Genomic DNA, 26309 nt, shown 5'->3' with positions numbered 1-26309 from the left:
AGCCAAGGACCAAAGGGCACGTGCCTTCCGGAGGCGCCCGGCGCTGGGCCACGGAGCACTCGAGCCTTCCGGGCGGTGCCCGCGCCTCCGGCACCAGGGGCGGAGCTGAAGCCGCCGAGTCCCGCCCCCGCCTGCGTCCGCCAGTAGTCTAGTCGCTGCGCGTCTCCAGGCGGGTAACTCTTAACAGGAAGAATCTAAGAAACAGTACCGGCTGGCTGTCCTTCCCAGCGCCCGAAGCCCCGCCATGCTCGTCCTCCGAAGCGGCCTGACTAGGGCTCTGGCTGCGCGGACGCTCGCGCCTCAGGTACCCGCCGCCCCGACGAGCCCAAGCCGCTCCTTGGGGGAGGGGAGCGGGCGTTAGCGGGGGAACTAGCGGCCACGCGCATGCGTTGCCCAATTTTGCTCGCCCAGGCTTGCGAGAGCCGCGCATGCGGCCATCCGGTTCGTCGGTGCAGATTGCCGGCGTGGACCCGCCGCGGAAGTTCTAGTGCGGGTCCCAGATCCCGCAGGTGGGGCGTCCCGGGACGCGCGGGAGCAAGCGGCGCGCAGTTGGGGGATGGTCCGGTGGCCAGTGTCGCCTCCCGGCCAATTCGCGACTAACCGCGAACAGGGTTTTTCCGGCCTAGGTGCCAGGCGGCCCTGAGGACACCCCTGAAGCTCAGGCTGCTGCGTTTGCTGCTTTGGGACCAGTGCCTGGTGCTTTGCTTGCTGGTCGAAACTTCCCTACTGATTTTGTCGTTTGTCGTTTGACAAGCCACCGCCCCCTCCAGACAGAAGGTAGAAGCAAACTAGGCCAACCATACCAGGGGCAAAAGAACCGCCCCGCCCCCCTCGCAGTTTAAACAAAACTTCCGAGCGTTTTGCAGAGAACCTTGAAGAGGAGGGCCAAGGTGCCGGTGGTGGAACGTCCAGCCCACTGCCTCTTGCGGGGGTGTCTTAGCCCGACGGGGCCAGGAACCTCGTAGCAAACATGATGATGACCTCACTTAACCGTAGATGAGGAACGTACGTAATAGATTCTTGTGATTCAGCCTTAACTGTCGGGACTTGGCCTATTCTGCACATCTGCAGGGTTGTTTTGTTTTTCCCCTGACACTTAGGCTTGTACTTTTCTCGAAGGGGACAAGCAGAAGGGGATGAACCTACTCTAGAGACAGACGGTCTGCTGAAGACCGAGGAACCAACGATGGCCTGTTCACCCAAGATTAGCAATCCAGTCTTTAATGTTTCCTGATTCTCACTCTACTGGGGCAGGGCAGAGTTATTCCGGAAAACTTTATTCTGAACTTTGACTTTATTAAATGTCAGCCAGTGGTTCTCATAAGTGAATTGGAAGTCAGTGCTGTGGAAAATGAGCCTTTCTTTGGAGATTAGGGGGCCTGAAGCATTCATGTTTCCTTCCCTAGCATACGAGTCCTATATTGTGGCTGCACAGTTACCCTCAACAAAGATCGCCGTACCCCTTCCCACACACATAACACATCTCATTGCTTCATTGCTGTTAACCTCTCCCTGAGCTTTCCTATTGTACTCTTCCGCAGAAGATAATAAAAAATGTGCGCCTGTGGTCACTTATTTTGTTCTCCAAATACAAGGTCCATAAAAAAATTCAAAAGCAGTTGTTTCAAGTACCCCATTGGCCTAGTTTTGATACATTTATATTTTATTTATATTTTTAAGCTATAAATATTAAGCAGTTTTCATTTGCATAGCTTTGTTATTAGATTAGTAAAACGGCACAAAAAAGAATGTCTGTCAAACCTAGCAGCAGCTGCCATTGTTTTTGGTGGCAAATGTCAATCAGATAATAAGAATATAATTCATCATAGACATGAATGGTATGAACTCAAAATAGCTTACTATAATTCAGCCTTATACACAAGTAAAATACCATTGTGCTTTGTAAAACATATAGATAGATAGATAGATCACATATATACATATATGTCAGAGCAAGAAGCCAACTGCTTTTGATTGTTGTACCAGGTAGTCAGCGTAAGCCCAAAATTCATCTGTAGCTTTATAGGTATGAAAACTATCATAATAGATTATGCTGATGTAATCAGCTTTAGGAAATGTGCACATGCTAACCAAACTTATGTAAGATGGATTCATAAATTAGAATACCATATGAGTGTATCTGTGTTTACATATATCTGTGTTTATATACATACATATAAACACAAAGAGGATAATTTCTGGAAAAGCATTTCCCACTGAAAGTTCAGTTCACTCAGAGAACCAAATCAGAAATTTACAGAGTGAATAAAGGACTATTAGAAAAGGAACTAATGGTTCTTAAAAAGTATTTCCATTAACATGGTATAACTGGGTGGGTTAAATACCTTTCTTTAGACTGCATCTATAATGAAAAACGACTCAGGAGTACCTGGGTGGCTCAGGAAGGTAAAGTGTCTAACTCTTGGTTTCAACTCAGGTCAGGTCGTGATCTCAGGGTCCTGAGACGCAGCTAAGGGAGGAGCTTCCTCCCTTAGCAGAGTCTGCTTATCCCTCTCCCTCTGCTCCTCCCCACCCCCATGCCCACCCACATCCCCCACCCCTTGCTCATAAGAACTCTGTCTCAGATAAATGGATAAATAAAATCTCTTTTAAATTTAAAAAAAATAAACAACAATTAATCAGACAATTGTGTCTCCGACTTTTTTGCCTTTACTAGCTTTACACATTCTGTATTACAATGCAATTGGATAGGCCACAGTTTACTGTTACATTAGTTAAATTCCTACTAAATTCCTATCCTTTTTTTTTTAAAGATTTTATTTATTTGACAGAGATCACAAGTAGGCAGAGAGAGGAGGAAGCAGGCTCCCTGCTGAGCAGACAGCCCAGTATGGGTGGGGCTCGATCCCAGGACCCTGGGATCATGGCCTGAGCTGAAGGCAGAGGCTTTAACCACCCAGACGGTCCCCTCGCCTTTTTTTTTTTTTTTTTTTTTTTTTTTTTAAGAGAGAGAGAGCACAGTGGGAGAGCCAGATGGAGAGGGAGAGTGAGAACTTTAAGCAGGCTCCATGCTCAGCTCAGAGCTGGAGGCAGGGATCTCACAACCGTTAAATCACTATTTCAGTGGCAATCAAGAATTTGGCACTCAACCAGCTGAGCCACCCAGGTGCCCCTCTATCCTGTTTTTTGACCAGTGGTCTACTTCATTAGATTTAGGAAATACCTTGACTTGACCAGCAATTTCCATTGTAGAAAGAAAGGGAGGGAAGGAGGAAAGAAGGAAAGGAAAGGAGGAAGGGAAGGGAAAGAGAAACGAAAGGAAGGAGAAAGGAAAGCAAAGGAAAAGGAGAAAACATGTTCTGCTAGTAAATACATTTCCCTTGTGCCAGCCAAAATACTATATATTTATAAAATTGTTTTAAATGCTTAACTCTTAACATAAACATATACTATTGATTAAAGATGTAATACTGACTAAATAAGGGATAATTAAAACTATTTGCAAAACTTATTATGATCCTAATTATAATTTTGGGGTAAAGAAATGGCCCCAGTGGATTCTTAGAAGAAACTTCTCATGAAAAAGCAACTAGAGGTAGACCACCTACAAGCAGATAGTAGCTATATATTGGGAATACTTAAAAGTAGTTTACTGATACCTCTCTAAACAAATTATCTATGGAGAAAGGACCACAGAAATACAGATTGTGAGTCTACTGAGTGTCCCTTGTTTCCAGACTCAGATTTGGTTGTGGCATAGTATTACAACCGTACCTTCCCAAAATATTTAAATTTGCCTTATCTTTCTTCAGGTGTGCTCATCCTTTGCTACAGGCCCCAGGCAATACGATGGAACAGTCTATGAATTTCGTACCTATTATCTTAAGCCCTCAAAGATGAATGAGTTCCTGGAAAATACTAAGAAAAACATTCATCTTCGGACAGCTCATTCTGAATTGGTTGGATACTGGAGTGTAGAATTTGGAGGCAGAATGAATAAAGTGTTTCATATTTGGAAGTATGGTATGAGTCATCAGCTTAAGTATTCAGTACAGATTTTCATTCCGTTAGATGTTACCCGTGACTTAGCTACTTAGTTCTTGAATCTATATTGCTATAAATACATACAGGTGAAGTAAAACTTTTAAATAGCAGTACCAAAAAATAAATTCAGTGATTGTGCCTCCCAATGGTATACCTATTGTAACCCATTGCTGGAAACTTCCATTGCCATATGAGAATGTGAAAGTAAGAAAATGGCATCTCAGATTTCAAGTCATAAAATTATGAACCACACTTTAATTCTTAAGAAAAGTTAAGAATAGATTATTGTAAAGATGGTTTATGAAAAATTTAAAGCAGTGATTTCAAGAACCCAGGTGGTTTAAGATCATAAAACGAAAATAGAATTTTTTTTAATTGAAGTTATAGCTGGAAATCAGTGTTTTAACAAATCATTCAAATGCCTGGGGGCTCTAGTGAAATAGAATAGGAGGTAATAATAAACTTTGAAGCCCTCAGCCTTCTGTAAGATATAATAAATCTGTTAGGTTTGGGAACAGTTTTATTTGTATACACAGTTTTATTTCTATTCACTATCATTTTACTAGTTTAGGGAAGTAAAAGAAAAGGAATTAGAGTTCTTCTCATATTGAAGCTGATCCACCTCTGGTTTAGTAGAGGAAGGAGTATGGTTGATGGAATCCCCAGAATGTTTGTTAATCCATTGTCTAATCTTTCTGAAGTCCACAGTAGTACATCATAATATCCAAAAAAACTTTTGATAATTTCATTTAGTATTTGGTCATCAGTGTCCAAAGTTAATAGTCATAAAATACTTTAATGTGAAAAGTGCTCATTCTATACTTAGTAGGTCCATAGTTTAGAGGTTTTTCCCCAATTGTAGTAAAACAAACCCCATTAAAACACAATTTATGCTTTAATGCACCACCAGTTGAATTATATCCCAGTTAAAAACAAAAAAACAAAACAAAACAAAAACACAAAAATCTGCTAGTGCAATCCTCATAAAATTTACTTAAGCTCTAAGATAGATATTATTCTTTATCCTCAGCATGAACCATAGAAAACTATTTTGCCATTAGTTTTATGAAGCCCTAATTGTTAAATGTAGTACTGGGTCCATAAGTTAGCAAAAATATGTAGTTGTTTGGGAAACAAAAAGAAGAGAAATAGTACTAAGTAAAAAGAGGGAATGGCAGAGAAACAGCCCTATTCCTTTGGAAACTTAGATCAAAGCAGTAGCTGTCAAAGTTCATCTTAATTTCATTTACCTCAAATGTAATTCAAGGTACATCTTGACCTGATCACCCCTCATCACCACCACAGAAAAATACTCTAAACTGCTGCTATAATTTAAATGCCTTCAATTAATAAAACTAGTTAATGTATACCAAGTTCTAACAAGGTGCCCAACACTGTGGTAAGCTCCTCTTGTGTACTAATTCATTTAATCTAAACAGTCCTAGGGGGAGATACTATATCATTATCCCCATTTTACAGAGTAAGAAATAGGCACAGAAAGATTTCATAACTTAACCTAAGTCACACAGCTGCCTGCTAAATGGTAGAGCCTGCAGAGCCCACAGTATGACATTATCATTAGTTGTTTACATTTCTACTGCCCTTTCAGGCCATGGGAAACTTGGGAACAGATGTCACATCTGTATGTTATCTCCAGTGATACAATACAATGTCCTTCTGTGCCCCTGATGAACACTTGTTGAATTGAATGAAACCCAGAAAAAGTACAGGTGATTTTAAATTAATAATTTTTGGTTTTCTTACTCCTTTTCCCATAGATAATTTTGCTCATCGGACTCAAGTTCGGAAAGCATTGGCCAAAGATAAGGAATGGCAAGAACAATATCTCATTCCCAATTTGGCTCTTATTGATATACAAGAGAGTGAGATTACTTATCTGGTGCCATGGTGCAAACTAGAAAAACCTCCAAAAGAAGGTAAGTCCTCCCCTCTTAGTCACTTTGAATTCTGACAGAGAAATCATTGAAGATTTTAAGCTATAAAAACTCAAGTTCTACTAGAAAAGAAGTTAATCTTTGTTTAATATAGAACATATGTTGCTTGTTCAGGTAAAAATAAATTGGTGCTCTTAGCTTACCTTTTTTTAAAAAAATGACCATTAAATAATGAAGTGTTTTTCCATATTGGTATCTTATTGATTCTTAAAGCTTAGCTATATGATAGAAACAGTTGACATGGTCAGTAAAGGTTGAGAAGTTGGGCCTTGGGAGCAGAGAATACATCTGTGGGTAGGTGAGGGATAGTATGTGATGTGATACTCTGTCATAATTTTAAAATAATACAAACTTTTAAATATAAAAGTATTTTTCCATAAATGACAACTAATTTTAAATCTTAAGTATATATCTGCTTATTAAATTGACTAGGGGAATGAATTAACTGGAACTACCAAGCTGTATTACTCTAGTCTAACTCTCGTGTCTTCCTCTTTCTTATTTCTCAGTTTGAAAGTAATTCCTAAAGATTTGTCTTCTTGCTGATTTCACTTCTTGCTGACTTAAAGAAATTATTACTTCAATCCAGTTTTAAACAAAGGTCAGATTAGCAAAAGAAGAAACTAATTTAAGTGTTTTATTTCCCCCAATATTCCCAACTTTGTAGTGCATTTTAGATTATAAGAGATTTGAAAAATCTTACTTGGAAATTTATTCTCATAGCTCCCCCTCAGCTTTCAGCACTAACTAAATGAATTAGTTGGCTTCTCAAACAGTATCAAATCTTAGTTCTTTTCCTCTATGTTATTCATGATTCTTCAGTAACTTGTGTATGTTTTTCTTGTATTTTCTTGTATTTCTACTTGTCCCCTGGTTTCCTTCTCTTCACCTGGTCTGTATTTCATCCAGAAGGTAAAATGCTTTTCAAGTATTTACCTGGATATTTAGGAATAATAAAACCCATCTCCTTTAGATTATTTTTTTCCTCAGAACTCAGAGACCGGGGTGCCTGGGTGGCTCAGTGGGTTAAAGCCTCTGTCTTCAGCTCAGGTCATGATCACAGGGTTTGGGGATCGAGCCCCCCAGGGTCCTGGGATTGAGCCCCGCATCGGGTTCTCTGCTCAGCAGGGAACCTGCTTCCCCCTCTCTCTCTCTCTGACTGCCTCTCTGCCTGCTTGTGATCTCTGTCTGTCAAATAAATAAATAAAATCTTAAAAAAAAAAAAAAAAAACTCAGAGACTGTCACTTTACGTATATTATTTGCTTGCTGTTCCTGTTGGAAATGGAATCTTACAGAGGAAATTATATAGAGAGTTAAGTTAATAGAAACTGGTAAGAAGAATGGAACTATAAGACACTAGAAATACTTCATTTTTTTGTAAAACTATAGACTCAGACAACTAAAAAATACTACTACATTATAAATTCTTAATAACTTTTGACAAATTTTATAGATTAAAAATAGATAATATCTGAACTACAGATTCCAACCATTCTTGTTTGTTATGTATGATAAGTTTAATGACTGACCCTTAAACTAGGACAAGGACTTTCTAAACATAAAAGCAAAGAAGAACAATGCAGATTATTAGTAAATATGCCTATAGGTATTCAGGTATGATTCTCAGAATCTATAGATGTAGATAGCCTTCCACTGGAACCAAACTGAACATGATTAGAAATTGCTTGTATGTGTTCTATAAAATAATTATTTTTCTCCCTGTTCTAGGGATCTATGAACTAGCTACTTTTCAGATGAAACCTGGTGGGCCAGCTCTATGGGGTGACTCATTTAAAAGGGCAGTTCATGCTCACATCAACCGAGGCTACACAAAACTAGTTGGAGTGTTCCATGCAGAATATGGAGTGCTCAACAGAGGTACAGTTGTCCATTTCTTCTTTTGAAATTGCAAAATACATGAGTGATCCACATTAAGTTCCTTTGGTCAGTTTTTCTCTGTTCTCATTATGGAGTATATTTTGCTTTTTATTGCCCAAGTTTTAGTTTTGTAATTTTAAGGGTTGAGCAAAGTTGTTTTACATCTTTTTTTTTTAAAGATTTTATTTATTTGACAGAGATTACAAGTAGGCAGAGAGGCAGGCAGAGAGAGAGGAGGAAGCAGGCTCCCCATGGAGCAGAGAGCCCAATGTGGGGCTTGATCCCAGGACCCTGGGATCATGACCTGAGCTGAAGGCAGAGACTTTAACCCACTGAGCCACCAAGGCGCCCTGTTTTACACCTTATTTAGAATGTTTTTCACCTTATAAAATTTTTTTTAAAATACTGTTCTTTTCCCTGATATATCAAAATGATAAAATTTTAAATACTGGAAGGAACCTGAAAGGGTCACCTATTTCTTTTATCACTTTATTTTCCTCTGAGTGTACTTTCAGTGATTTTTTTTTCCTTTTTTCCCCAGTTTTATTGAGATATAATTGACATATAAGTTTAGGGTATGCACATAATGATTTAATATATGTTGTGAAGTGATCATCACAGTAAGTTAACATCCATCACGTCAGAGTTACAAATTGTTTCTCCTTATGATGAGAATGTTTTAAGATCCACTCTTTTAGCTTTTACATATACAGTATAGAATTGGGTGCCTAGGTGGCTCAGTTGGTTAAGTGACTGCCTTTGGCTCAGGTCGTGATCCTGGAGTCCTGGGAACAAGCCCCACATCAGGCTTCCTGCTCAGCAGGGAGTCTGCTTCTCCCACTGACCTCTCTCCTCTCATGTTCTCTCTCTCTCTCTTTCTCTCTCTCTCCCAAATAAATAAATAAAATCTTTAATATATACACACACACACACACAATATAGAATTGTTAACTGGTAGTCATCATTTTATATATTACATCTCTAAAATTTTATTTCTCTTGTAACTTCAAGGTTATGCTTCTTGTAATTTTTTTTTTTTTTTTTAAACTGGGCACCTGGGTGGCTCAGTGGGTTAAGCCTCTGCCTTCAGCTCAGGTCATGATCCCGGGGTCCTGGGATCGAGGCCCACATGGGGCTTTCTGCTCAGCGGGGATCCTACTTTCCCATCTCTCTCTGCCTGTCTCTATGCCTATTTATGAGCTCTCTCTGTCAAATAAATAAATAAAATCTTTTTTAAAAATTTATTTATTTTTAGAGAGAGCACACATGCACATGAGGGAGAGCGGGGGGCGGGGTAGAGGGAGAGAGGGTCTTAAGCAGACTCCACACTGAGTGTGGCACCCAATGAAGGGCTCAATCTCAAGACCCTGATATCATGACCTGAGCTGAAACTGAGAGTCAGACACTTAACTGCACCAGTCAGATGCTCCTGGGATTTTTTTTTTATAAATAGCATTACTTGGGGTAGAAAGATTGTTTATGGGTGAAAAAGCAACATGTAGTTATTATAAATACTGAAAACATGGATAAGCCCAAAGAAAAAAAATTATCCATATTCTACTATTTAGGTATATATATTTTTTATTTATATATATATATATATATATATATATATATATATATATATATAATACAAGCATATGGTTTACTGATTTAATATCTATTTAAGATTTTTTATTTTTTATTTTATATATATATATATATATATTTATATTTTAAAGATTTTATTTATTTGACAGAGTGAGAGAGAACACAAGTAGGCAGAGAGGCAGGCAAAGAGAGAGGGGAAGCAGGCTCCCTGCTGAGCAGAGAGCTAGATGCAGAGCTTGATCCCAGGACCCTGAGATCATGACTTGAGCCAAAGGCAGAGGCTTACCCCACTGAGCCACCCAGATGCCCCTGAGGTATTTAATTTTTTTAAACTTGAAAGATACTCCAATCAGAATTTCAGAGAGTTTTCTTGGTGGCAAACTCTGAAAAATGTTTATAAAGTTTACCTGAAAGGATAAATGACTAAGAATAGCTAATAAATATTTGAAAGACTTACAATATCCGGTTGGCTCTTCATCTTCTCTATTTTATGTCCAACAGGCATCTCAAAACCTAACATATCCAAAACTGAACCTAATCATTGCTCATAAAGTCAACTTCTAATACATGTGTTATAGATGTATAGTCAAGTTGGAAAATATATGAAGAGGAGAAAAAAATATCAGATGCCTGTCTCATACCATATGCTAAAATAAAATCAAGATATATTATGGATTTCAATTAAAAAATTGAATTCATACAATTATTAAAACAAAATCCCAGTGAATTTATTTAATAATGTATATGGAAACAGTATTTCTAAGCAAAAAAGCATATTAAGAGGACGCCTGGGTGGCTCAGTTGGTTGGACGACTGCCTTCGGCTCAGGTCATGATCCTGGAGTCCCGGGATCGAGTCCCGCATCGGGCTCCCAGCTCCATGGGGAGTCTGCTTCTCTCTCTGACCTTCTCCTCATTCATGCTCTCTCTCACTGTCTCTCTCTCAAGTAAATAAATAAAAAAAATCTAAAAAAAAAAATAAAAAAGCATATTAAGAAACTATGAAGGGAAAAAAGAATAATTTTATTTTAAAAGAATCATTTTATGGGGTGCCTGGGTGGCTCAGTGGGTTAAAGCCTCTGCCTTCTATTCAGGTCATGATCCCAGGGTCCTGGGATTGAGCCCCCACATCGGGCTCTCTGCTTGGCAGGGAGCCTGCTTCCCCCTCTCTTTGCCTACCTCTCTGCCTACTTGTGATCTCTGTCAAATAAATAATAAAATCTTTAAAAAAGAATGATTTTATTATTTTTTGCCTCCCAAAATACCTTAAATAAAATAAAAAAGGAAAAAATAAATATATACATACATACATACGTACATACTTCTACAAAGGTAGACACAGATGACTACTAAAAATATATTAAAGAAGATTCAGATTAAAACAATAATGAGATGTCAGTTTTTACCTAATAAGGATATATTATATAGATACAGTATTAGACAGGTTAGAGAGAAATCGGTTAAACTTGTAGGGTTCATATCTGCTTCCTCTTCCCTCAAAAAAATTGTCAATATAAATAAAAGGCTTATCTGTTTGTATTTCACATTTTTTAATTTTTCATTTATTTTTTTAATTTCAGTATAAGTAACAAACAATGTTACATTAGTTTCAGGTGTACAATACAGTGTTTCAGTAATTCTATACATTACTCAGTACTCCTCATGGTAAGTGTACTCTTAATTCCCTTCATCTATTTCACCCACTCATCCACCCACCTCCCCTCTGGCAACAAGAGTTCTTTATATTTAAGAGTCAGGGGGGTTTTTTGGTCTCTTTTTTTTCTGTTTATTTTCTTAAATTACATTATAAGTGAAATCATAATGGTATTTCTTTCCCAGATTGCTTATTTCATTTAATATTATATCCATTAGCATTATATCCATCCTTGTATTGCAGATGGCAAGACTTCATTCTTTTTATGGTTCACTAATAATCCATTAGATAGATAGATGGATGGATGGATGGTTAGATAGATGGATAGATATCACAACTTCTTTTTTTTTTTTTTTAATTTTTTATTTTTGATAAACATATATTTTTATCCCCAGGGGTACAGGTCTGTGAATCACCAGGTTTACACACTTCACAGCACTCACCAAATCACATACCCTCCCCAATGTCCATAATCCCACCCCCTTCTCCTAAACCCCCTCCCCCCGGCAACCCTCAGTTTGTTTTGTGAGATTAAGAGTCACTTATGGTTTGTCTCCCTCCCAATCCCATCTTGTTTCATTTATTCTTCTTCTACCCACTTAAGCCTCCATGTTGTATCACCACTTCCTCATATCAGGGAGATCATATGATAGTTGTCTTTCTCTGCTTGACTTATTTCGCTAAGCATGATACGCTCTAGTTCCATCCACATTGTTGCAAATGGCAAGATTTCATTTCTTTTGATGGCTGCATAGTATTCCATTGTGTATATATACCACATCTTCTTGATCCATTCATCTGTTGATGGACATCTAGGTTCTTTCCATAGTTTGGCTATTGTGGACATTGCTGCTATAAACATTCGGGTGCATGTGCCCCTTTGGATCACTACATTTGTATCTTTAGGGTAAATACCCAATAGTGCAATTGCTGGGTCATAGGGCAGTTCTATTTTCAACATTTTGAGGAACCTCCATGCTGTTTTCCAGAGTGGCTGCACCAGCTTGCATTCCCACCAACAGTGTAGGAGGGTTCCCCTTTCTCCGCATCCTCGCCAGCATCTGTCATTTCCTGACTTGTTGATTTTAGCCATTCTGACTGGTGTGAGGTGATATCTCATTGTGGTTTTGATTTGTATTTCCCTGATGCCGAGTGATATGGAGCACTTTTTCATGTGTCTGTTGGCCATCTGGATGTCTTCTTTGCAGAAATGTCTGTTCATGTCCTCTGCCCATTTCTTGATTGGATTATTTGTTCTTTGGGTGTTGAGTTTGCTAAGTTCTTTATAGATTCTGGACACTAGTCCTTTATCTGATATGTCGTTTGCAAATATCTTCTCCCATTCTGTCAGTTGTCTTTTGATTTTGTTAACTGTTTCCTTTGCTGTGCAAAAGCTTTTGATCTTGATGAAATCTCAGTAGTTCATTTTTTCCCTTGCTTCCCTTGCCTTTTGCGTTGTTCCTAGGAAGATGTTGCTGCGGCAGAGGTCGAAGAGGTTGCTGCCTGTGTTCTCCTCAAGGATTTTGATGGATTCCTTTCGTAAATTGAGGTCCTTCATCCATTTTGAGTCTATTTTTGTGTGTGGTGTAAGGGAATGGTCCAATTTCATTTTTCTGCATGTGGCTGTCCAATTTTCCCAGCACCATTTATTGAAAAGGCTGTCTTTTTTCCATTGGACATTCTTTCCTGCTTTGTCAAAGATTAGTTGACCATAGATTTGAGGGTCTATTTCTGGGCTCTCTATTCTGTTCCATTGATCTATGTGTCTGTTTTTGTGCCAGTACCATGCTGTCTTGATGATGACAGCTTTGTAATAGAGCCTGAAGTCCGGAATTGTGATGCCACCAACGTTGGCTTTCTTTTTCAATATCCCTTTGGCTATTCGAAGTCTTTTCTGGTTCCATATAAATTTTAGCATTATTTGTTCCATTTCTTTGAAAAAGATGGATGGTACTTTGATAGGAATTGCATTAAATGTGTAGATTGCTTTAGGTAGCATAGACATTTTCACAATATTTGTTCTTCCAATCCAGGAGCATGGAACATTTTTCCATTTCTTTGTGTCTTCCTCAATTTCTTTCATGAGTACTTTATAGTTTTCTGAGTATAGATTCTGTGTCTCTTTGGTTAGGTTTATTCCTAGGTATCTTATGGTTTTGGATGCAATTGTAAATGGGATTGACTCCTTAATATCTCTTTCTTCTGTCTTGCTGTTGGTGTAGAGAAATGCAACTGATTTCTGTGCATTGATTTTATATCCTGATACTTTACTGAATTCCTGTATAAGTTCTAGCAGTTTTGGAGTGGAGTCTTTTGGGTTTTCCACATATAGTATCATATCATCTGCGAAGAGTGATAATTTGACTTCTTCTTTGCCGATTTGGATGCCTTTAATTTCCTTTTGTTGTCTGATTGCTGAGGCTAGGACCTCTAGTACGATGTTGAATAGCAGTGGTGATAATGGACATCCCTGCCGTGTTCCTCACCTTAGCGGAAAAGCTTTCAGTTTTTCTCCATTGAGAATGATATTTGCGGTGGGTTTTTCATAGATGGCTTTGATGATATTGAGGTATGCGCCCTCTATCCCTACACTTTGAAGAGTTTTGATCAGGAAGGGATGCTGTACTTTGTCAAATGCTTTTTCAGCATCTATTGAGAGTATCATATGGTTCTTGTTCTTTCTTTTATTGATGTGTTGTATCACATTGACTGATTTGCGGATGTTGAACCAACCTTGCAGCCCTGGAATAAATCCCACTTGGTCGTGGTGAATAATCCTTTTAATGTACTGTTGAATCCTATTGGCTAGTATTTTGTTGAGTATTTTCGCATCTGTGTTCATCAAGGATATCGGTCTATAGCTCTCTTTTTTGGTGGGATCCTTGTCTGGTTTTGGGATCAAGGTGATGCTGGCCTCATAAAATGAGTTTGGAAGTTTTCCTTCCATTTCTATTTTTTGGAACAGTTTCAGGAGAATAGGAATTAGTTCTTCTTTAAATGTTTGGTAGAATTCCCCCGGGAAGCCATCTGGCCCTGGGCTTTTGTTTGTTTGGAGATTTTTAATGACTGTTTCAATCTCCTTACTGGTTATGGGTCTGTTCAGGCTTTCTATTTCTTCCTGGCTCAGTTGTGGTAGTTTATATGTTTCTAGGAATGCATCCATTTCTTCCAGATTGTCAAATTTATTGCCGTAGAGTTGCTCATAGTATGTTCTTATAATAGTTTGTATTTCTTTGGTGTTAGTTGTGATCTCTCCTCTTTCATTCATGATTTTATTTATTTGGGTCCTTTCTCTTTTCTTTTTGATAAGTCGGGCCAGGGGTTTATCAATTTTATTAATTCTTTCAAAGAACCAGCTCCTAGTTTCGTTGATTTGTTCTATTGTTTTTTTGGTTTCTATTTCATTGATTTCTGCTCTGATCTTTATGATTTCTCTTCTCCTGCTGGGCTTAGGGTTTCTTTCTTGTTCTTTCTCCAGCTCCTTTAGGTGTAGGGTTAGGTTGTGTACCTGAGACCTTTCTTGTTTCTTGAGAAAGGCTTGTACCGCTATATATTTTCCTCTCAGGACTGCCTTTGTTGTGTCCCACAGATTTTGAACCGTTGTATTTTCATTATCATTTGTTTCCATGATTTTTTTCAATTCTTTTTTAATTTCCCGGTTGACCCATTCATTCTTTAGAAGGATACTGTTTAGTCTCCATGTATTTGGGTTCTTTCCAAACTTCCTTTTGTGGTTGAGTTCTAGCTTTAGAGCATTGTGGTCTGAAAATATGCAGGGAATGATCCCAATCTTTTGATACCGGTTGAGTCCTGATTTAGGACCGAGGATGTGATCTATTCTGGAGAATGTTCCATGTGCACTAGAGAAGAATGTGTATTCTGTTGCTTTGGGATGAAATATTCTGAATATATCTGTGATGTCCATCTGGTCCAGTGTGTCGTTTAAGGCCTTTATTTCCTTGCTGATCTTTTGCTTGGATGACCTGTCCATTTCAGTGAGGGGAGTGTTAAAGTCCCCTACTATTATTGTATTATTGTTGATGTGTTTCTTTGATTTTGTTATTAATTGGTTTATATAGTTGGCTGCTCCCACGTTGGGGGCATAGATATTTAAAATTGTTAAATCTTCTTGTTGGACAGACCCTTTGAGTATGATATAGTGTCCTTCCTCATCTCTTATTATAGTCTTTGGCTTAAAATCTAATTGATCTGATATAAGGATTGCCACTCCTGCTTTCTTCTGATGTCCATTAGCATGGTAAATTCTTTTCCACCCCCTCACTTTAAATCTGGAGGTGTCTTCGGGCTTAAAATGTGTTTCTTGGAGGCAACATATAGATGGGTTTTGTTTTTTTATCCATTCTGATACCCTGTGTCTTTTGACAGGGGCATTTAGCCCATTCACATTCAGGGTAACTATTGAGAGATATGAATTTAGTGCCATTGTATTGCCTGTAAGGTGACTGTTACTGTATATGGTCTCTGTTCCTTTCTGATCTACCACTTGTAGGCTCTCTCTTTGCTTAGAGGACCCCTTTCAATATTTCCTGTAGAGCTGGTTTGGTATTTGCAAATTCTTTCAGTTGTTGTTTGTCCTGGAAGCTTTTAATCTCTCCTTCTATTTTCAATGATAGCCTAGCTGGATATAGTATTCTTGGCTGCATGTTTTTCTCGTTTAGTGCTCTGAAAATATCATGCCAGCTCTTTCTGGCCTGCCAGGTCTCTGTGGATAAGTCAGCTGCCAATCTAATATTTTTACCATTGTATGTTACAGACTTCTTTTCCCGGGCTGCTTTCAGGATTTTCTCTTTGTCATTGAGACTTGTAAATTTTACTATTAGGTGACGGGGTGTGGGCCTATTCTTATTGATTTTGAGGGGCGTTCTCTGAACCTCCTGAATTTTGATGCTCGTTCCCTTTGCCATATTGGGGAAATTCTCCCCAATAATTCTCTCCAGTATACCTTCTGCTCCCCTCTCACTTTCTTCTTCTTCTGGAATCCCAATTATTCTAATGTTGTTTCGTCTTATGGTGTCACTTATCTCTCGAATTCTCCCCTCGTGGTCCAGTAGCTGTTTGTCCCTCTTTTGCTCAGCTTCTTTATTCTCTGTCATTTGGTCTTCTATATCACTAATTCTTTCTTCTGCCTCATTTATCCTAGCAGTTAGAGCCTCCATTTTTGATTGCACCTCATTAATAGCTTTTTTGATTTCACCTTGGTTAGATTTTAGTTCTTTTATTTCTCCAGAAAGGGCTTTTATATCTCTTGAGAGGGTTTCTCTAATATCTTCCATGCCTTTTTCGAGCCCGGCTAGAACCTTGAGAATTGTCATTCTGAACTCTAGATCTGACATATTACCGATGTCTGTATTGATTAGGTCCCTAACCTTCGGTACTGCCTCTTGTTCTTTTTTTTGTGTTGAATTTTTACGTCTTGTCATTTTGTCCAGATAAGACTAAATGAAGGGGCAAGTAAAATACTAAAAGGGTGGCAACAACCCCAGGAAAATATGCTTTAACCAAATTAGAAGAGATCCAAAATCGTGAGTGGGGAGAAAGGGGATAAAAAGAGGTTCAAAAAGGAAGAAAGAAAAAAAAAAAAGAAAAGAAAAGAAAAAAAAAAAAGAAAAGAAAAGAATTTTTAAAAAAAGAATACACCTAAGAAAAATGTAAAAAAGAAAAAATATATATATTAGATAAACTAGTATAAAATCGTTAAAAAAGAAAAAGGTAACAGTTAAAAAAAATTTTACCCGAAGGCGAGAAAAAAAAAAAAATGAAAAAGAAAAAATTAAATTAACTGCAAGACTAAAAAAAATCACAGGAAAAAAGCCATGAGTTCCGTGCTTGGCTTTCTCCTCCTCTGGAATTCTGCTGCTCTCCTTGGTATTGAAACCGCACTCCTTGGTAGGTGAACTTGGTCTTGGCTGGATTTCTTGTTGATCTTCTGGGGGAGGGGCCTGTTGTAGTGATTCTCAAGTGTCTTTGCCCCAGGCGGAATTACACCGCCCTTACCCGGGGCCGGGGTGAGTAATCCGCTCGGGTTTGCTTTCAGGAGCTTTTGTTCCCTGAGCGCTTTCCGTAGAGTTCCAGAGGACGGGAATACAAATGGCGGCCTCCTGGTCTCCGGCCCGGAGGAGCCGAGAGCCCAGGGCCGCACTCCTCAGTGCGCGCTCAGAGAACCGCGCCCGGTCACTCCCGTCTGCCTGACCTCCGGCCGCGCTCCGAGCTCACCGAGCCTGCGACCGGTTCAAGGTAACACGGAGCTGTGAGCTTACTGTCGGCTCTGTCTCTGTAGCCGGCTTTCCCGTTCCAATACCCGCAAGCTCTGCGACACTCAGACACCCCCGATCCTTCTGTGACCCTGCGGGACCTGAGGCCACGCTGACCCCGCGTGGGCTTCGCCCCGGTTTAGCCTCTGGAGCGATGTCCCTCAGCGGAACAGACTTTTAAAAGTCCTGATTTTGTGCACGGTTGCTCCGCCGCTTGCCGGGAGCCGGCCCCTCCCCCCGGGGTCTATCTTCCCGTCGCTTTGGATTCACTTCTCCGCCGGTCCTACCTTTCAGAAAGTGGTTGTTTTTCTGTTTCCAGAATTGCTGTTCTTCTTCTCTTCGATCTGCCGATGGATTTTCAGGTGTTTGCAATCTTTAGATAAGGTATCTAGCTGATCTCCGGCTAGCTGAAGCAGTCTCAGCTTGCTACTTCTCCGCCATCTTGACTCCTCAGCTCCGATATCACAACTTCTTTATCCATTCATCTATCAGTGGAACTAGGGTTGCTTCCATATCTTGACTACTGTAATTAATGCTGCAGTAAACACCTGGGTATATGTATCTTTTCAAATTCGTATTTTCATATTATATATGTATCTATCCAGTAGTGGAATTACTGGATCCTATGTTAATTCTATTTTTAATTTTTTGTGGAACCTCCATACTGTTTTCCACAGTGGCTGCACCAGCGTGCATTCCAACCAACAGCACATGAGGGTTCCTTTTTTCTCAGCAGCACATGGTGGTTCCTTTTTTCTCCACATCCTTGCCAACACTTGCTGTTTCATGTGTTTTTATTTTAGTCATTCTAACAGATTTGAGGTGATTCCTCATTGTGATTTAGATTTGTTTTGATGATGATGAGGGATATTGAGCATCTTTCAATGTGTCTGTTAGCCGTCTGTATGCCTTGTTTGGAGAAATGTCTATTCATGTCTTCTGCCCATTTTTTAATTGGATTATTTGTTTTTTGGGTCTTAAGTTGTATAGGTTCTTTATATATCTTGGGTATCAACTCCCTATGAGATCATCATTTACAAATATCTTCTCTCATTTAGTAAGTTGTCTTTTAGTATTGATGATGGTTTCTTCTGCTGTACAGAAGCTTTTTTTTTTTTTAATTTTTAAAAGATTTTGAGAATAAGAGAGAGTGTACATAAACCAGGGGAGAGGCAGAAGGAGAGGGAGAAGCAGACTCCCTGCTGAGCAGGGAGCCTGACATGGGTCTTGATCTCAGGACTCTAGGAGTACCCCAGAAGCTTTTTATTTTGATGTAGCCCCAGTAGTTTATTTCTGCTGTTTCCCTTGCCGTAGGAGTCATATCGAGAAAGATGTTGCTATGGCTAATGTCAGAGAAATTACTGCCTATGTTCTTTTCTAGGAGTTAAGGTTTTATTTAGGTCTCACATTAAGGTCTTTAATCCACTTTTTAAAAGATTTTATTTATTTATTTAAGACAGAGAGAGTGAGAGCGGGCAAGCAAGAGAGAGAGAGAATGAGCGGGAGGCAGAGGCAGAAACAGGTTCCCCAGAGTAGGGAACCCTATATTTGGCTTGATCCCAGGACCCTAGGATCACATGAGCCAAAGGTAGCCACTTAACTGGCTGAGCTACCCAGATGCCTCTGGTCTTTAATCCATTTTGAGTTTATTTTTGTGTATAGTGAAAGAAAGTGGTCCAGTTTCATTCTTTTGCATGTAGGTGGCCAGTTTTCCCAGCGCCATTAATTGAAGAGACTTTTTCTTATGCTTCCTTTGCTGAAAATTAATTGACCATATAGATATCAGTTTATTTCCGGGCTCCCTATTCTGTTCCATTGATCTATGGATCTATGCATCTATTTTTGTGCTGGTACCTACTACAGATTTGTAGTGTATCTTGAAATTTGGGACTATGATGCCTCCAGTTTTTTTGTTCTTTTTCAAGATTACTTTGGTTATTGAGGATCTTTTATGCTTCCATATAAATTTTAGAATTATTTATTCTAGTTCTGTGAAAAATGCTGTTGGTATTTTGATGGGGTTGCATTAAATCTGTAGACTGCTTTGGGCAATATGGACATTTTAACAATATTGGTTCTCCCAATCCATGAGCATGGAACGTCTTTCCATTTGTTTGTGTCATCTTCTTTGATCAGTGATTCATAGTTTTCAGAATACAGGTCTTTCACCTCCTTGGTTAAGTTTATTCCTAGATATTTATTTTTGATGCAATTGTAAATGGGATTGTTTTCTTAATTTCTCTCTCTGCTACTTATTTGTATATAGAAGTGCAACAGATTCTGTATGTTGATTTTGTATACTACAGCTTTACTGAATTCATTTACCAGTTCTAGTAATATTTGGTGGAGTTTTTAGGGTTTTCTATATATAGTATCATGCCATCTGCAAATAGTTTTGCTTCTTCTTTACCAATTTAGATACCTTTAATTTATTTCTGTTGTCTGACTCCTGTGGCTAGGACTTCCAATACTATGTTGAATAAAATTGTTGAGAGTAGACATTCTTACCTCGTTCTTGAATGCAGAGGAAAAGCTCTATTTTTCATATTGAGTATGATGTATGATGTTAGCATAGGGTTTTTCACATACGGCATTTATTATATTGAGATATGTTCCCTCTAAACCCACTTTGTTGAGGGTTTTTTTTATCATGAATGGATGTTACACTTTGTCAAATGCTTTTTCTACATCTACTGAAATGATCATACGGTTTTTATCCTCTTATTGATGTGATGTATCATGTTGATTGCTTTGCAAATATTGAACTACCTTTGCATCTTGGGAATAAATCCCACTTGATTATGGTGAATGATTTTTTTTAATGTATTGTTAGATTCAGTTTGCTCATATTTTGTTGTAAATTTTTGCATCTAAGTTCATCAGAGATACTGGCCTGTAGGTCACTTTTTTGTAATGTCTTCATCTAGTTTTGTTGTCAGGGTAATGCTGGCTTCATAGAATGAATTTGGAAGCTTCCCTTCCTCTTCTGTTGTTTTGAATAGTATGAGAAGAATAGGCATTAACTCTTCTTTAAATGTTTGGTAGAATTCACCTGTGAAGCCATCTGATTCTGGACTTTTGGGGAGTTTTTTTATCAGTGTTTGAATTACATCACTTACACAGTCTATTTAAATTTTCTGTTTCTTCCTGATTCACTTTTAGGAAGTTTTATGTTTCTAGGAATTTATCCATTTCTTCTAGGTTGTCCAATTTGTTGGCATATAATTTTTCATAATATTCTCTAATTCTTTGTATTTCTGTGATGCTGGTTGTTATTTCTCCTCTTTTATTCCTGATTTTATTTAATCCTTGCTCTCTATTTCTGAACAGTCTGAGTAAAGGTTTATCAATTTGATCTTTCAAAGAACTAGTCCTGGTTCATTGATATGTTCTATTTTTGTTTGTTTGTTTCTATTTCTTTGCTCTTTTATTTCCTTCTTCTGGTTTTGGTTTTGTTTGTTCCTTTTCTTCTAGCTTCTTTCAGGGTAAGGTTCAGGTGTTTGATATTTTTCTTGCATCTTGAGGTAGATCTGTATTACTAAAAACTTCCCTCCTGGAACAGCTTTTGCTCCATCCTAAAGATTTTGGACACTTGTGTTTTCATTTTCATTCGTCTCCGGTATTTTTTGATTTCCACTTTGATTTCGTGGTGAAGGATTCATTGTTTATGACTATGTTATAACCTCAGTTATATTTGTGGTCTTTCCAGAATTTCTCCTTGTGATTTCTAGTTTCATAGCATTGTAGTTGGGAAAGATGTATGGTATAACTTCGGGCTTTTTTAATTTATTGAGACTTTTTTGTGGCCTAATATGCGATGTATTCTGGAGAATGTTTCATGTGCACTTAAAAAAATGTATATTCCACTGTTTTAGGATGGGGATATTCTAAATATACCTTTAATTCATCTTATCTAATTTGTCATTCAAAGCCACTGCTTCCTTGTTGATTTTCTGTTTGGATGATCTATCCATTGATGTAAGTGGGTGTAAAAGTCCTCTATTATTTTTGTATTACTATTGATTACTTCCTTTATGTTAATAGCTGCTTCATGCATTTGGATGCTCCCATGTTAGGTACGTATTTACAATTGTTACATATTCTTTTGAGATTGTTCCCTTTGTGAGTATGTAGAGTCTTTCTTTAATGTCTCATTACACTGTTTGTTTCCAATTCTATTTGTTGCTCTCCCAGCTTTTCATTTGCATGATAAATGTTTTCCCATCCCTTCGCTTTCAGTCTGCTTGTGCTGGTGTCTTTAGGTCTGAACTGAGTCTCTTGTAGGCAGCATATAGATGTCTTGCTTTTTTATCCATTCAGTCACCTAGATTAGAGTATCTAGTCCATTTACATTCGAAGTAATTATTGATAGGTATGTACTTACTGCCATTTTGTAATTTGTTCTTTTTTTTTTTTTAATTTTTTATTCTCTATTCCTTCTCTCTTCACTTGTGGTTAGGCGGCTTTCTTTAGTGATATACTTGGATTCCTTTCTCTTTATTTTTTGTGTATCCCAGTTTTTGACTTGTGGTCACCGTTAGGTTTAAATATAACAGTCTATATTAGGTTGATGGTCACTTAAGCTTGAACCCATTTTAAAGCACTAAATCTTTACTCCTCTGCCCTCTATGTTTTAGGTATATGGTGTCATACTTTACATTTCTTTGTGAATCCCTTGACTTGATTTTTATAGATACACCTTATTTTACTGCTTTGTCTCTAACCTCCATACTGGTTTTATAAGTGATTAATCTGTTACTTTTATTAAGTTTATACATACCTCTGAAATTTTTTTCCTCTCCTCCTTTTCTTACTTCTGTTTACAGTCTTCCCTTTCCATTCAAAGAATCCACTTTAACATTACTGGTAAGGCTGGTTTACTGATGGTGAACTCTTCTAACTTTGATTCATCTGAGAAACTCTTTCTCTCTCCTTCTGTTCTCAATGATAGTCTTGCTGCATAGAGTTTTCTCAGTGGCAGGTTTTTCCCTTTCAGCACTTTGAATACATCGTGCCATTTGCTTCTCATCTGCCAAGTTTCTGCTGTACAATAAGTTGATACAACCTTATGGAATTTCCCTTACATATAACTGTTTTCTTTGCTGCTTTTGAATTTTTCTTTTTCAGTACTTTTTGCCATTTTAATTAGTGTTTTGGTGTGGACCTCCTTGAGATGATTTTGTTAGACATTCTCTGTGCCTCCTGAATCTCCAGTTTTCAGCTATTATTTCTTCAAATAAGTTTGCTGGCTCTTTTGTCTCTTTTCTCTGGGATCCCTATAATGGGAATGTTATCACACTTTACCATGTCACTGAGTTCCCTTAACCTGTTCTCATTTTTTTAATTAATCTTTTCTTGTTCTCCTATTCAGCTTGATTGTTTTTCATTACAGTCTTCCAGCTTATTGGTCCCTAATATTATTCCTCTAATATATTATATATTCCGTCTAGTGTATTTTTTTTTTTTTAATTTCACTTACAGAGTTCATCTCTCCCTGGCTCTTTTTTGTATTTTCTGTCTCTTTTTTGTGGGTCTCACTGAGATATTTTCTCAAGTCCAGTGAGTATATTTATGAGCATAATTTAAATTCTCTATCAGGTATGTAGCTTCTGTTTCATTTGTTCTCTGACTGGATTTTGTCCTGTTGATTGATTTGGGACATAGTCTTCTGTGTCTTCATTTTGTCTAACTCTCTGTGTCTGTTTCTATGTGTTAGGCAAGTAATGGCCTTATGAAGAACCAGTTACGTAGTGCTCTGCAGTGCAGTATCCCCTGTTCACCTGGACCTTCCAGAGTGACTCCTATGTATGTTGCATCACTGTACTATTGTGGCTGAGCCACATTTGCCTTCAGTCCAGTTGCTGCAATGGTGCTTTTTGCCAGTTGCGAGCAGGGTTTGGTTCCTGTGTTGTGAAGAGGCCAGTCTGAGGCTGCCTTGAGCAAAAAACCTTAATTTTTTTAATCATCTTTGCCAATATTAAGGAAATATGCATGGATATGTAGGTGTGTTTAGTTATACAAGAAGGAAATTTGAAATAACATAAAATATATAGCCATATTTAAATAATGAGATTAAAGGTTTTTTAACATTTCTAATTTACTATAGTGGACACGTATAGTTTTTGCAAGGATTAAGTTATTAAAAATACGTGTGTACACACTGTAATCTTGGGGCGCCTGCGTGGCTCAGTCAGTTAGGTGTCCAACTTATGATTTTTGGCTCAAGTTATGATCTCATGGGTTGTGAGATTAAACCCTGAATTGGGCTTGCCACTTAGCAGGGTGTCTGCTTGAGATTCTCTCTCTCCTTCACTTTCTGCCCTTCCCCCATTCATGCATGTGTGTTCTAAAATAAATCCTTAAAAAAAAAAAAAGAAAGAAAATGTGTCTCTACACACACTTTTTAATCTTAATCCATTCTTAGTGTACTAGGAGAATGGTAATATGCTGCGTATAAATTGGTACATCATTTCTGGAGGACAGTGTATATTATATACACTGTATATTTATAAATGTCTATACACATAAGATATACTGTTTGGTTCTCTCAATTTAAATTTTAGGAGTTTATATTAAGAAAATATTCAGATCTAGACTGCCTGGGTTTGAATCCCAGCTTCACCACTTAAAACTTTGTGACTCTGGGTAAGTTACTTAACCTCAATGTGCCTTAGTTTCCTCATCCATAAAATGATACTAATAATCAACCACCTAAAATTATTATGAAGACTAAATGAGTAATACATGAAAAATGCTTAAAACCAGGTCTGGCACATAATCAACACCCAAGAAATATTACTAGTAGTCGTCATCAGCTTTGTAATTATTACAGATACATGTGTAGATGCTGCTCTAATGTTTATGTCAGTATTGTTTACAATAAAGAAACATTTTTATGTAATATGAATATAATCCAGAAAAATATATGTATCATCTACATCATATATTTATATATAAACTTTTATGTTTGTGTATAAATATTCATAAAAGTACATGTATATACACATAAATATGGAAAGAGATACAGCAAATACAAAAGCATTGTTTTTCTAGGTGGTATAGAAATGACTCCTCTTTTCTCTTTTTATCCACATTTTCCTATACAGCTAACATGTCTTACTTTGTAATAATTAAAAATTTACAAAATGTTATGCACAAAAACATTTATTCCATATTTCAAAAAAAAATAATAAAATGTTAATCTTATTGGTCGGGGGTTTGGATAAGAAGTTCTTATATCTATAGGGAAGAATTCACATAGCCATTAAAAATTAAGGTTACTGCCATGGGAAATATGCATTGTTGAATCTATGGGTAAGTGTAATATATAGTATGACCCTAATTTGATTTTACTCATTTGTTTAAAGGAAATGTGCTAAATTTCAATAGAGGTTCTCTCGAGGTGGTTAAATTATGCTACTTATATTTTGCTTCTTCATATCATCAAAATTTTCATTAGTAAACACAATTTTTATAATCTTCCTTTTTTAAATAAACTAAAATGTATTAGGAAGTCATGAAGCCTCATTCTAGACTTAATTGTGTGTTTAGTGTTATTTACTTTACCTTTCCAGCCTTCTGTTTCTTCATCTATAAAACCAGTTTGATTAATTAATTTATAAATCTCTCTCCCAAATCTCTGACCCCCTCTGAAATCTTATTACTAACATACTTAATGTTACCTTTCTGTTACTCACTATTTTGATTTAAAGAACAAGACTTAATATTTCTGATTAATTTTTCGGTATTTCTTATTTGTGCTAACACCACAGTCTTTAGAAGCTATTTTTGGTTTATTTCTGCAGTTCACGTTCTTTGGTGGAACGAGAGTGCAGACAGTCGTGCAGCTGGGCGACATCAGTCTCATGAGGATCCCAGGGTTGTGGCAGCTGGTAAGCTATTTCTCCAGGCATGAATTATTCATACAACAAATTTGATTGAGTTTTTAACTTTATATGCCTTCTTATGGAATATTTTTTTTTCCAGTTCGGGAAAGCGTTAACTTCCTTGAGTCTCAGCAGAATATGCTTCTGATTCCTATGTCATTTTCGCCACTGAAATAGTTTTCCATTGAAATACAAAGCATTTCACTAACTGTTATAGATGTGCCTGCTATGGTGCTTAAATTCTCCCAAGAGATTCACATTTTTATTTGAAGGAGATGGTAAGTTAATTTGCTATGTCCTTGCATTTTTAAAATCTGCCTCTGCCCATTGTCACTACCATGAGGAAATAGTTCTGTTCATTTTCCCTTTGGCATTTTAGTATCTGTCATACATTAAAAATTCTTGTCATTCCTACAAGATCTTGATTTTTCATTATTTCAGAGTATCTCTTGTACTCTGTTTTGACAACCCTCTGCTTTTATAGAATTTCCTTATGTTGAAGTGACTATGTCACATTTCCATGCCTATAATAATATTTTTTAACTATATACATTGGCAACCTTCTCATGTCTATTTTTCTGAAATTTTAAAAGTTTTTGTCCAGTAAAATTTATTTTGTAATACTGAATGGGATTCATAAAAATATTAAACATGTTTATTATGGAAAAGTACAGTATCATCTGTATCATCTCTATTAATTCTGGTTTTTACATTAATAATTACTTATGTGGAAAATAATGTTATTAGATCCTCATATTAAAAACTGTTGAAGACTCCTTGGTTTATATGCTGAAATATCTTCATTTACAATTTATTTTACTATTACTTCACTTTGGATTACTATTTAACAAAGGTACCTAGAACAATCTATCTGTGATAATGAGATATTTATGGTTATGAAAATGTTTGCCCTAATAAAAGCCTTCAAATACATTCTGAGTCTTTTTTTGTGTGTTTTATATTTGTATCCTCTTACCTGGAACTACTGTGTTGCTATAAGGTAATGAGATAATAATACATACACTGTCTTGAGGCGTCTGGGTGGCTCAGTCAGTTAAGCGGCTGCCTT

At 37.4% G+C, this 26309-nt stretch overlaps 1 protein-coding gene across 5 annotated transcripts; it reads left to right on the top strand.

The window, feature by feature from the left end:
* On the top strand, positions 1-26173 carry LOC131812563 (protein NipSnap homolog 3A). 5 transcript variants are annotated; one of them, XM_059142268.1, is made up of 7 exons: positions 1-304; positions 3774-3984; positions 5784-5942; positions 7690-7839; positions 23918-23999; positions 25160-25246; positions 25341-26173. In XM_059142268.1, exons 1-6 carry the CDS (start codon positions 245-247, stop codon positions 25221-25223), a joined length of 726 nt encoding a protein of 241 aa, XP_058998251.1. In that variant the 5' UTR covers positions 1-244; the 3' UTR covers positions 25224-25246; positions 25341-26173. The 5 variants fall into 5 exon arrangements, with proteins under 5 accessions (XP_058998251.1, XP_058998254.1, XP_058998250.1 ...); XM_059142267.1 differs by lacking the exon at positions 23918-23999 and having other exon boundaries at positions 16-304; XM_059142270.1 differs by lacking the exons at positions 1-304; positions 23918-23999 and adding an exon at positions 412-509.
* The last annotated feature ends 136 nt before the right edge of the window (positions 26174-26309 follow it).

This window comes from Mustela lutreola, chromosome 12 (genome assembly GCF_030435805.1).
Source record: "Mustela lutreola isolate mMusLut2 chromosome 12, mMusLut2.pri, whole genome shotgun sequence".
NCBI classification, from domain to species: domain Eukaryota; kingdom Metazoa; phylum Chordata; class Mammalia; order Carnivora; family Mustelidae; genus Mustela; species Mustela lutreola.
Note: the sequence above shows the minus strand (reverse complement) of the source record. Positions and strands in the feature narration are given on the sequence as shown.

Excerpts from the sequence above, each read along its gene's own strand:
- LOC131812563 (XM_059142267.1), top strand. The coding sequence starts at position 245 with ATGCTCGTCCTCCGAAGCGGCCTGACTAGGGCTCTGGCTGCGCGGACG. Across the intron at positions 7,840-25,159 it reads ATATGGAGTGCTCAACAGAG|TTCACGTTCTTTGGTGGAAC; the intron begins GTACAGTTGTCC and ends TTATTTCTGCAG. Across the intron at positions 25,247-25,340 it reads TCCCAGGGTTGTGGCAGCTG|TTCGGGAAAGCGTTAACTTC; the intron begins GTAAGCTATTTC and ends TTTTTTTTCCAG.